Here is a 12217-nt window from a genome sequence, read left to right as displayed (position 1 = left end):
TGCAGATGACACCACGGTGATTGGCCTCATCAGTGACAACGATGAGGCCGCCTACAGGGAGGAGGTGGATCGTCTGGCTGAGTGGTGCGACACAAACAACCTGCTGCTTAACACCGAGAAGACCAAGGAGCTCATCGTGGACTACAGGAGGAATGCTGACCCACATCCACCCATCCACATTAAGGGGACGGCTGTGGAGCGTGTGAGCAGCTTCAAGTTCCTGGGAGTCCACATCTCCGAGGATCTCACCTGGACGACCAACTGCTCCAAGCTGGTCAAGAAGGCTCACCAGCGCCTCTTCTTCTTGAGGACTCTGAGGAAGAACCACCTGTCCTCAGACATCCTGGTGAACTTCTATCGTTGCACCATCGAGAGCATCCTGACCAACTGTATAACAGTCTGGCACGGGAACTGCTCTGCCTCGGACCGGAAGGCGTTGCAGAGGGTCGTGAAAACTGCCCAGCGCATCGCCGGAGCACCACTTCCTGCCATAAAAGACATCTACAGGAAGCGGTGTCTGAAAAGGGCTGGGAAAATCATCAGAGACCCCAGTCACCCATCACATGGACTCTTCACCCTCCTGCCCTCTGGGAGGCGCTACAGGGGCCTCCGGACTAAGACCACCAGGTACCGGAACAGCTTCTTCCCCACAGCTGTCAGACTCCTGAACTCTGCCTCCTGACATCTGACCCACGTTAACACATGGACTGGACATACACACACCCACAATGGACAACTGTACCCTCAAACACACAATAATAACATGGACTGAACCACCACTCACAACCACCAGCACTTTATATAGATACTGTAGAAATTATCCACATATCTAATTTTTTTCTTAACTGCACTACTGTATAGCTCTGTAAATAATCATTCTGTACATACGATAATTTTTAACCCTACAACTGTTTACAACTTGCATAGTTCCCATTTCTGTATAACTGTATATCTCAGATTTCTGTAAAGTTATTTATTTCATATTCTGTATAGTTTTTCATATTTATATCCTGTTCATAGCCTGCACATAGCTTGTACTCACTACAGCCTGTACATACCTATAGTTATAGAATATTCACAACATACTTCATACCGGGTACATTATAACATACCATAATAGACCCATTTCTGTAATATACTTACATATCTATATTATTGCTAATATATATTGTAATATATCTATATCACTAAAGCACTTCTGGATGGATGCAAACTGCATTTCGTTGCCCTGTACCTGTGCATGTGCAATGACAATAAAGTTGAATTCTATTCTATTCTATTCTATTCTATTCTATTCTATTCTATTCTATTCTAAAATGCAGGAGAACCAGTGAGAGAGCTAAACACATTGAGTGCACAGCAACAGTGAACATTGCTTACATGAGCAGTTTTGTCTTAAAGTTTTGCACTTTTCTTGAGAGTTCAGTTGCATCCAATCCCATTACCACCTTCTGAATCACCTCAAAGGTGTAGCGGAGCTGTGATGGGTAACTCATGTTGACAGAGTAAAACAGTCCGAAAAGCATGGCTACTGCAATGGCCACATTATCCAGATCCTTAAGAACCACCACACCCTCGATGATGATGCCAACATCAAAAGAGTAATTGCCTGGTGTGTCTCTGGAGACATAGATGCCCACTGTTGTTTTCTCTATGGCACTCAGTGCAGTGGCCTCAGTCATGTCCTGGTTAAAGATAAAACATTTCTTTAAGCACAACTTGTATTTCACATGAAGGGCATTCAAGCTCTGCATTAGTTTTTTGTTAGACAGACACTGGCCCACCAGCAAGCCAGGTTAGGTCACTCAGAAGATTTTAGATGTTCTTTCAGCCTCACAGCTGGGCAAATTTTTTTCCTCAGACAAAAGCTGATGTAAAGATTGATTTCTCCCCCTCATTTTTCTGGAAGTTGTTTGTATATTCCTGGATGATTTTCATGATAAACCTGGACTTGTTACACTCAAGGGCTGCATCCCAGTCCCAATTCTGGCCTTTTCAGACAGCACAAATGAATGAACTCAAATTCTACTTGTAACATACACTGTACAATATATAGTGAACTGCTTGTGTCCAAGCTGCGGACAGGCTGCAGACGTGGCCATGCCATTCCACGGCTTGGCTTCAGCATGGGGGGGTCTAGCCACCAGGTGGGAATCAAACTTGTAACACCCGCTCCAAGGGTGTGTACCCTTCCCACCAGAATCTTCCTTCTTTCACTAGAATCACAGGTTTGAGGTGTATCACACTAATGTGACCCCAATTGTGAGAGGAACAATACTTGATATACGTGATATGGATGTTTCTCAACTTTCATAATAGGGGACTAAGGAGAACAAGTGGAATGTTTGGACCCCATGTGTGACAAGTTTAACATGTTGTTTTAATCTCAGTATTTGTCTGTGAAGATTCTCAGTCATCCAGGTCATCGTAGTCAAAGGAGCTTGCAAAGAAAAGCGTCTGGACTTCTTTAAGTTACTTGAAGACGTTTCACCTCTCATCCGAGAAGCTTCTTCAGTTCTAAGGTCAAATGGTGGAGAGTCCCAGATTTAAACCTAGTGGGAGTTTCCCCCCACAGAGGGACAAAGGACTCAGGAATCTCAGTATTGGAATCCCTCTGCCAAATTATTAAAGAGGACTACTGTGCCTGCCTAGTCCAAGGATAAATTTATGGTTAACTGAATACATTTTGAAATGTTGCAAAGCCACAATCTACTCATACAACACTCACCATGTACTCCTGCACCAAGATGTCAGGATTTTCATTCAGATAGACGCATAGTCCTTTGATTAGGGACTCCCTTCGAGCAACAATGTCATCCTTAAGAATCATGACAAAGAAAATAGAGATATGTGAACTCACAGAGGAAATGATGATGATCAAATGATGATCAAAGACAAAAACTCTTGAGTTTTTTTTTACCTGTCATCAAAAGCCATTAAAAATTCTTACTGTCATCATGGCAGCTATATCCTTTAGCTCTTTGCCCTGCTGCCCTGATCTGTTTGCAAACACTTTTAGCAGACTTTCAGAGAGATAGTCAAGCTGGGACAGAAACCTTGACTGTAAAGGCATGGTTGTGATGCGCTTGAACTCTGCATTTATCTGAAACGACATTAAATTATTGTCAATTCAATTCAGTTCACTTTTATTTATGTAGCGCCAAATCACAACAGCAGTCGCCTCAAGGCGCTTTATATTGTACAGTAGATCGTACAATAATGGCAGGTACTGGGCATGATGAGTCATCTGGGCTATGCTATGCACACATCCTAATGAAGTCATTACCTTTACACATCAACACATCTATGACACAACTAGTTAAGGGATTTTTCTATTGTTGTTCTCCTTTCAGCACTTACATTACCTCTGCTGGATGAAAAAGAGCCGGCCATCTCTCTTGTACATTGCAGATCATGGGAGCATCAAAAATGACTTCTTGTCTTCTCAGTGCAAATGTTCTGTTCATTTTACCCATAACTGTCTCTCTGTTGTTGCGTTTCTTCACATCTGAAAGGAGTTCGACCCTCATCTTCTCAAGGGACTGTTCACTTTCTCCGAGTGGAAGAGAGGGGCAGTGATCCACTTCACCCCTCTTTGGTCGCTTAACATCAAAGGCAGGGGAACATTTCTCTGGTGGCTTATTTTTCAAGGAATTCACACATACTTCAGGACATCCTACTTTCCAGAGATGTGTGCGGTAGTTTGCTAACTTGTATTTGAGGCTCATCTTCCATCCCGCATAGCCACTGGGTGAGCCTTTTTCTTTCAAACATGGATGCTTCAGGATAAGGGCCTCTGCAACTTGGTCAAACTTACTGTCTGTGGGGTAGACTGTGTGCTTGACTACCTCCTGGATTAGACCCTGCAAAATGTCAGACTTTAGCTTTGGATCAGGGATCAGCAGCATACCATTTTCTTTAAATGCTACATGGGCCTTCGCAAGCTTAATTTCCGCATCATATATGAAACGGGGAATGCAAAACAAATCTGGCCATGAAGACCGTGATGATGTAGACTCTGGAGATGAAAGACTCACAGTGCTGTCACCACAAGTAGATGTGTCATCAGGAGCACTGGTTGATGGAAAAGAAAACCTGTCTTCACCTTGGTCTTGAGGTTTTGATTGTTGCTTTGTTTTGTATTTCTTCCATTGAAGTTAAGTTCACAAACTCATTGCCAAAAAGTGTGTCCATGAACTGTAGTCGGAAGGGTTCCATTATTTTGCACTGAGTCTTTATTTCAGCCTCCAGTTCAGTGACAGTTGAAGGCAGACCAGGAGAAACCATCACCCTCTGACTACTGTCTGGTCCAAGGATAACTCTGACAATAGCTTGAGCTGTCATGGTCCTACTTCACTCTCTGTTGCGAAATAATAAGAAAATGTCATTAGAATCAGTTTTACAACAAACCTTATCTTTTACCGTTACAACCCTTAATACATTTAAGACAATGATAGGAAAATCTCACCACGGTGCAGTTAACACTGTTGAATAATAAACTGAACAGTCAGTTTGCAAACTAATTCAAACACAAGACCAAAATATGTTTGTAGTGCCTCGGAGTTAATTGTGACCAATTCTTTATTTAATGCAAACATTACATCGTGACACACTAGACATTAAACTACATTTGGCTGTGATATGGAAAATATTCGTTCAGAAAATCAACCTACACCGACAAAAACTAGTGGCAGGCAGCAACTTACTGAAAAAAGTAGAGCTGGGCAGCTCAACTTGACTGGAATCTTCTTCTTCTTCTGTATAGGGTTTATTGGCGGTTGGCAAACAGCAAAATGGTGCATTACTGCCACTAACTGGTGGGGAGTGTGGACCGAAATGACAAAAATAAAATAAAATAAAATAAAATATTCAAATTCTCCCGAACAAATGGGTCTGCCTTAGAAACCAAAATACAGCCTGATAAATTTCACTTACAGAGCTCATGGGAAATAAATCAAACAAGTCCAACTTCACTTTCATAACTTGACTGAAATGGCAACATTCCTCACCCACGATCAAAACAACGCTAGATGAAATCACGTGCGATATCGTGAGATTTGGCACCGCTTCATTATTGACTTACTTCAATTGAACGTGATATGAATAAATTAATGTACCCTCCCTGCAGATCATGTAGTTTCTACACTATTTAGGTACATCTAACTTTAAAACATGAGGCAGTTGTGTTAAATACACCCAAGATGATTACATAAATCCAAGAGCTGGCCAATCCCTTTTTTTCAGTGCATTGTCATTGGGGATTTTCTGTTAGTGAGCAGAATTCGTAGAGTTGTGGTCCAGGTCCTGAAGCAGTAAGTTTACTTCACCACCACCCTGCTTGACTATTGGTGACGTTCATTTTATGAAATGCTATTTTGGTTTTATACCACATGTAACTGGATACATTGTTCTGAAGAACCACAGTGACTCTGTTGGTTGTTTTACTCAGTCTGTACGGACTGCAGGCTGTAAGCTGCATGTGATGTCACAGGGTGGAATTGACATGTTTTAACTTGGTGGGGTTTTTTCTAATCTTTCTGCATGGGTTGCTGTGTTTTATCATTTCTAATCTTTTAATAACGTAGAGTATTTTATTCCTGCATTTTTATCGTATGTTTTATTGTGCATATTGTTCCGGGCACACTCCCTACCCCTACTGATCACTAATTCGGCACACCTGAGCGGACTATAACCAATGAGGGTTCCCCTTTTGGCCGCCGAAGGCCAATAAGAAGGCGCGGCGGAATGGACGAGAGGGAGAGCCATGGAGCGGTAACTGGCAGTAGGATGGCTGGCGTGGTGAGGGGCACTGAGACCCGACTAAAGGAAGCCTGGTGGTGGCCAGCAAAGTGGGGACGGAAGGACGTCCCATCTCGGGAGATAACGAGACACCACCCACGCGTGTTGAGCCCAGAACAGCGGCGCGCGGTGTTTGGGATTAGTTCCCACCCGGTTAATTAATGGAGACGCTCCGCGTAAATATAGAAACGTGACTGCTGCTGTCCCTTTCATTCAGTGGACGCTGGTGCGAAGTGGTGGAGAGGACATCCGAGGGCACTGCCGCCTTTTTAGTTGACTTTTCTTAATTAGACTTTTATTGATTTTAATTGATCGGCCGAGACTAGAACTTGTAGTTGTGCTGTTTTATATATTTAAATCCTTGTGTCTCTGGCCAGGGTATTTTAATTGTTGTTTTTAAGTTAAATAACTTATACTTTAGAAACCTAGTTTTTATATTTCCTACTGCCTTTGCTCCACTTTTCCCATTCTTACTGTTTCAGAAGTTTCCCTTCTCAGAGAACACCTCGTGATACTAACATCAACTAAAAACAAACAGTATAAGACAGAATGCAAACTTTGACTGAAATTAGTTTTTTACCCATGTGATCTCTACAACCCTCTTCTGTAAAAGCCAAAAAGGTTTGAATGTATAAGCTCAAAGTGCTTAAGTAAGGCAGCTGGAATGGAAAAACAAAGTACATACTGTGACCTGGGCACAAGAGCAAACTTCTAGTAAGTTCACGGTTGTTTGGCTGCATTTAAATCACAGGCATCTGAATTATTCACAATTCCAAGGAGGGAGGAGAAGGATACTGGGTGTGGGAGGCTTCCATGCTGTAATTACTGCCTTTTTTAAAACCTAGCATAACTATTAAATACATTAGAATTAATCTCTGACACCGTTTCTGGCAATAATCCAGACCAGCAAAAATGGATTCTGTGAATTACAGCTCCCACACCTCTAATTCTATATTAAACACCCATTTCCTAACCCTCAGTGCTCTCTGTCTCCCAGACATGATGACTAATTGATGTTGCTGAGCTAAGAGATTCAAAATGGTAATTTAGTCCAATTGTTCAAATTTGTATGTCCTGATTAAAGTTGAAACGCCTATGAATATCATGTGTAAAAATGGTTACTGAAGAGATGTTATAAAATTTTGGTTAAGTGCACCTCCATAACCAGAAAACCTGCTAAAGCTCTGTGTGACACCTGCCAGTCAGACGTCTAAGAATCCACCTTTAAAGGTTTTGTCTCCTATATGACATTAAAATTGTTTTAATGAGTAGAAAGATGCACATGAGTTTTAAAGTTTTACAAATACGTTTGAAACACATTTCCACTCTACAGTGGATGTTAGAAAAGTACAACACTGACGTGATCTGCTGTTGTCAAAGTAGGGTCCAGTCTCTGGGGAACACTGCTTTGGACAGTACTGATTCATACATTACAGAATGTGCCTCTCACTGCAACTTTCTTATTCCTCTAAAGGCATAATAAGAAAGTTGCAATCTTCCTCACTATTTGGAGATCAACTAGATACAGCAATTTATGGTTGGGGATGAGGTCCCAATGCAAGGCTTTGGAAACTGAGTCGTATAGGGCTGCGCTTTAGAAACTGCAAAAATAGTAGGCACCCTTCTACTTGACCCCAAAAACAGACCAGAAGTTGGCGTTCCAGCAAAAGTGCAGGAATTTAAAGGCACTTTTGCAAACCAGGCACCTGTGCCAGAAAATTTAAGATGGAGATGGTGTGGTTCAGTTGAGTATTTAACAGAAAAGTCGTAACTAGGAATTTATTTCAACTTGTATAGTTCCATTTTGACAGTATTAGAAAATATAAGAATTAAAGCTGACAGTCTGTTTCAAGCACTTTTTTCCATAAGTGTCAACCATTTCATTTGCACTATATATTCATGTGTGACAGGAGTCATAATGCATAATTGCTGTGTCCCAAAACCTAGGCTGCATCCTTCGGAGCGCCCGGCCTTCACGGGCTACGTGGGCCGGGTCCTTCGAAGACCGAGAAGGCTGGAAGTGCGAGGCTGTGAAATGGGACGGTCTAGCCTTCAGATCTGCAGCACCGCTGTCTCGGTGGAGTTTAATAAACTCGGCCGTCTGCTCCTTGCTATCTAAAATATAACAGGACACTGGAGTAAATTCTCGACCGTCTCACACTTCTGTTTAATCAGTTGTCTGCTTGATGTTTATTCAGAAAGCTATAAACTATTGTGAAAGCTATAACTTTAATCTCAGCCAAACTGATTTACTCATAAATAAAACACTGAAAAAAGCCAAACAATAACTTTTTTAAGTTATGTAAATGACTTGTATATCATGTTTAACCTGAGTAGTGAAAGACCACGGGGGTTTGAAAACGATGTGCCGGGAGTTTGCTGTTATCGCCCCGGCTCGCTATCGAGCTGGTGGGTAACAGACGTCTCCGAAAACGTCGGAGCACTTTTGCAAATATGTGGTGTCTTGATAAACCGAGCAGATATTTGAGGTTTACACAGCTACATTCTCGCCTGGAAAAAAAAAAGTGAAAAGTTTATTTTGTGACCCAGAAAGTTTAACAAGAGTAATATTAAAACGAAGTAGCTGTCGCCATTGTTAGAATCTGGAATTGGCTGGGCCACGCTATGAATTCTGGGATATGGTGGGCCACGAAGGACACACCGAACCCATCTTTCAAATCTGCGAAATGAACGATGCATTTGTCAGCTGCATTTGAAGCAGCCTTCGAATTGGGACAGTCTTTGTCGCGTCGCTGTGACGTAATCGGCCTACAAATGCGGCCTCTGAAGGACGCGGCCTGGGTTTTGGGACACAGCTTATATCGCCAAAAGTATTCACCTTTCCGAATCACTGAATTCAGGTGTTCCAATCACTTCCATGGCCACAGGTGTATAACATCAACCACCAAATCATGCAGATTGCTTCTACAAACATTTGTCAAAGAATGAGTTACTCTCAGGAGCTCAGTCACTTCCAGCATGGCACCCTGACAGGATGTCAAGACCAGTTGTGAAATTTTCTCACTACTAAATATTGTATTACTAAATAAAATCATAGTCAGCAGATGTTTGCCACCTTTCTGCAGAGGCATTGACTACAGATCTCCAAACTTCATGTGACCCTCAGATTATCTCACAAACAGTGTGTAGAGAGCTTCAAGGAATGGCTTTCAGTGGCCGAGTCCTGCATCCAACCCAACACAACCCAAAGTGGTTTAAAGGGCACTGCTACTGGACTTTAGAGCAATGGAGACATGTCCTCTGGAGTAGTAAATTACCTTTTTCCTCCTGGCAATCCAATGGAGGTGTCTGGGTTTGGCAGTTGCCAGGAGAATGATACTTGTGTGACTCTATAGTGCCAAGTGGAAAGTTTGGTGTCAGGTTGTTTTGTTTTTTGACTCAGCCTCTTAGTTCCAGTAAAAGGAACTCTTAATGCTTCAGCATACCAAGACATTTTGGACACTTTCCTGCTCCCAACTTTGTGGGAACACTTTAGAGATGGTCCCTTCCTATTCCAACATGATTGCACACAAGTGTACAAAACGTCCATAAGTCCATAAAGACATGGATGAGCGAGTCTGTTACAGAAGAACTTGACAGGCCTGCACAGAGTCCTGACCTCAATCCGATAGAAAACCTCTGGGATGAATTAGAACAGAAACTGCAAGCCAGGCCTTTTTGTTCCACATTAGTGTCTGACCTCACAAATGCACTTCTGGAGGAACGGTCAAACATTTCCATTAACACACCTAAGCCTTACTCTGCCCTTAAAGCAGTCCAGGTTAACACAGAAGCTTTCAATTTTTATTTTCTGATCTTTTCACAGTGTAGGAACAGAGTAGACACCACACACGTTTACTTGATTAAATTAAATTATACCGTTTCTTATGAGGAACTAAAATTACCAGAGGTACTGCATTCCTACTACATGTGGCACACGTGTAAAAACAAGCAAACCTACAGTTGCAAATAGGTTAAAAGTTTCCTTTACCTTCTCTTGAAAGGCTTATTATCCAGTTTCTAATCTTATAATAATATTTCCCCTTAAAAGTAAACCTCACATACTGCATGTGTACTAAGTTTGAGTTGTTCCAGTTCTGAAAGCTCAAACTGACTTTTTCATGCTTAATATTTTTGACAAAATGTCTTTTTGGCTCAAATCTCCACATTCAAAATTAAGAGCCTAAAGCTGTTCTATACACTGCAAAAATATCAGACACTTAAAGGCTTCAGAGCATCCTCAGGTACTCTGGCTGCTTAACTGTGACAACAGGAGAAAAGCTCGGCAACCACTGCGAGATCAAAAATCCACCATGCTAAATTTAACCGGCTGATATGAGTGCCCCTCGCAATGCCTGATGCAACGGTGTGCATCGGCTCACCTTACTCCGACCGGCTCATTAACATGCTGCTGGGCACATGCTGTCTGTGATCTCTCTTTGTGTTATAACACAGAGGCAGCTGAGCTGGATAAAGGCTGGGCTGATCAGTGGGTATGTCTGACGCCAACCCCCACCCACCACTCTGCTTATCGTCAGGATATGAAGGCTCAGGATGTCAGGTGCTTCACTTCTACAGTACATAAAATAATTCTGGGAACCTGAAGATACTCGAAATTGACTCAGTATGTTGTAAATCTTCATCATTTGTTCAGTCGGTGATCTCATTTGCTTTTCAGTACAGGCTTTTAATGTATTTTTGGCAGCAATACAGTAGGCACCTAAAAAGGTTTATATTTCCATTAAGTACTCATCAAAAAGCTGAGACACTCATTTTTGCTTAAAAGACATTCACCTCATCTTAATGGTCTTATTCTGTCTCTGGATATTTGTGTCTCATCTGTGGTTATTTTCACTTCGGAAAGCTCTTGGCAGACTCTACGAGTGTTCTCATGCTACAGCGACACTATGGAAAACAACTGTCATTGATTTTGAAATGGTTGCTAAAAAAGATGGAGAAGACGTCTGTGACCATTAGGTTGTTGCAATTTTCAAAGTCACTTCGAGTCAAGGCAGCAAATGTGGCAACAAAATGATTAGTCTGCTACCAGTCTGCTGTCAGTTTGTGACTGAATGCTTTCAAGCTGGCAAATACCAGTTTTTTTATAATCAGATGGTGATAAACTGTGACAAATCAGCAAAAATCGTCATCGGTGGCAAATTTGGCATTCACATAAAACATTGAATGTCCAGCCAAAATGTCATTGTCACGGTCTGCGGGGCAGACCGAGTGGAGAGCGTGAGGTGGACCCGGGTGCGGACACAGATGAGAAGACGAATCTGAATCTCAAATGAAAAGCCAGCCTTGAAACAATGACATGAGAAAAACGGCCGGGACAGAGGTTAAACTTAACTAGAACCGAAACTGGAGAGCAGTATGACTAACTATGAAAACTAGGGAGACTATGGCTATGAGCGGTATGAACAAGATTCGGTGCAGATGCATGAAAGAACCATGAGAAAACCTTGACTTGAACTAAACACTAAGAACATGACCTGCAACGACTCTTGAAAAACCCTTTACATGACCTGAGGGACGACACACAGACGGCACCACATGGACGAAGAGAAACACAGAGGGATAACGAGGGGAACGAGGCACAGGAGGAGAGCACAGCTGGGAGTAATCAGACATGACAAGACCAGGAGGAAGCAAAACGCAATACATTGACAAAGGACATGGACTTTCAAAGTAAAACAGGAAACAATTCACAATGACGCAGACTTAACGCAGGACTTAAGCTATACTAAAAACAGGAGGGTACAAGAACAAAACCCTTAACTGAAACATAGACTAAGAATAATAATAATCAACAAGACACAACCAGAGATTAAGAATAGCCCATAATACAAAATCAGACCAAAAGATAAGAACTCAAAATGCTGGGTCGATATGACCCAGAACCGTGACAGTCATAGAAACTCAGGAAAGGAAATTCTGAAATTCCTCCATAAATAGTGAACTAGTTGCTTCAAGATGATGGCTTGGCAACCATGCTTTTATAGAAAGTAGGAATATAACCATATTACAACCAGTTGGCAAGCAGCTGTGTCACGGTCCTGGGGCGGTGACCCAGTGTTTTGAGTTTCTTGTGTCTGAGTTTTTGTATTATGATCTTAGTTCTCTTTGTTGCCCCAGTTTATTCTTTAGTCTGGTGTCTTAGTTTGGCTTTCTTGTATTCTCTTTAGTTTTCTGAGTATTTCGTAGCCGCCCTCTGTGTCTCCCTGTTATTGTTCTGTGTTTCTTAGTTGCTCTGTCTCCCCAAGTCAAGTCTGTGTCTATGTTACATTTCCTGTTTTACTTTGAAGGTCTGTGTCCTACGTGAATGTATTGAGCTTTGCTTCCCTTGGCTCTCGTTATGTCTGATTTCTCCCAGCTGTGCTCCCCTTCTGTGTCTCATTCCCCTCGTTATTTCCCA

General features: G+C 42.0%; 1 protein-coding gene across 2 annotated transcripts; it reads right to left on the bottom strand.

The window, feature by feature from the left end:
- Positions 1 to 549: 549 nt before the first annotated feature.
- On the bottom strand, positions 550 to 4012 carry LOC146370059 (uncharacterized). 2 transcript variants are annotated; one of them, XM_084910064.1, is made up of 4 exons: positions 3366 to 4012; positions 2951 to 3103; positions 2729 to 2818; positions 550 to 1685 (listed from the first exon to the last, which is right to left on the bottom strand). In XM_084910064.1, the coding sequence occupies exons 1-4, from the start codon at positions 3906 to 3908 to the stop codon at positions 1377 to 1379; spliced, it is 1095 nt and encodes a 364-aa protein (XP_084766190.1). In that variant the 5' UTR covers positions 3909 to 4012; the 3' UTR covers positions 550 to 1376. The 2 variants fall into 2 exon arrangements, with proteins under 2 accessions (XP_084766190.1, XP_084766191.1); XM_084910065.1 differs by lacking the exon at positions 2951 to 3103.
- Positions 4013 to 12217: the final 8205 nt, after the last annotated feature.

Source organism: Perissodus microlepis, chromosome 17, assembly GCF_051167445.1.
Source record: "Perissodus microlepis isolate ML-2025 ecotype Zambia chromosome 17, ASM5116744v1, whole genome shotgun sequence".
Classification (NCBI taxonomy): Eukaryota; Metazoa; Chordata; class Actinopteri; order Cichliformes; family Cichlidae; genus Perissodus; species Perissodus microlepis.
Note: the sequence above shows the minus strand (reverse complement) of the source record. Positions and strands in the feature narration are given on the sequence as shown.

Excerpts from the sequence above, each read along its gene's own strand:
- LOC146370059 (XM_084910064.1), bottom strand. The coding sequence starts at position 3,908 with ATGCTGCTGATCCCTGATCCAAAGCTAAAGTCTGACATTTTGCAGGGT. Across the intron at positions 3,104-3,365 it reads CTCTTTTTCATCCAGCAGAG|ATAAATGCAGAGTTCAAGCG; the intron begins GTAATGTAAGTG and ends ATGTCGTTTCAG. Across the intron at positions 2,819-2,950 it reads ATATAGCTGCCATGATGACA|GATGACATTGTTGCTCGAAG; the intron begins GTAAGAATTTTT and ends ATGATTCTTAAG.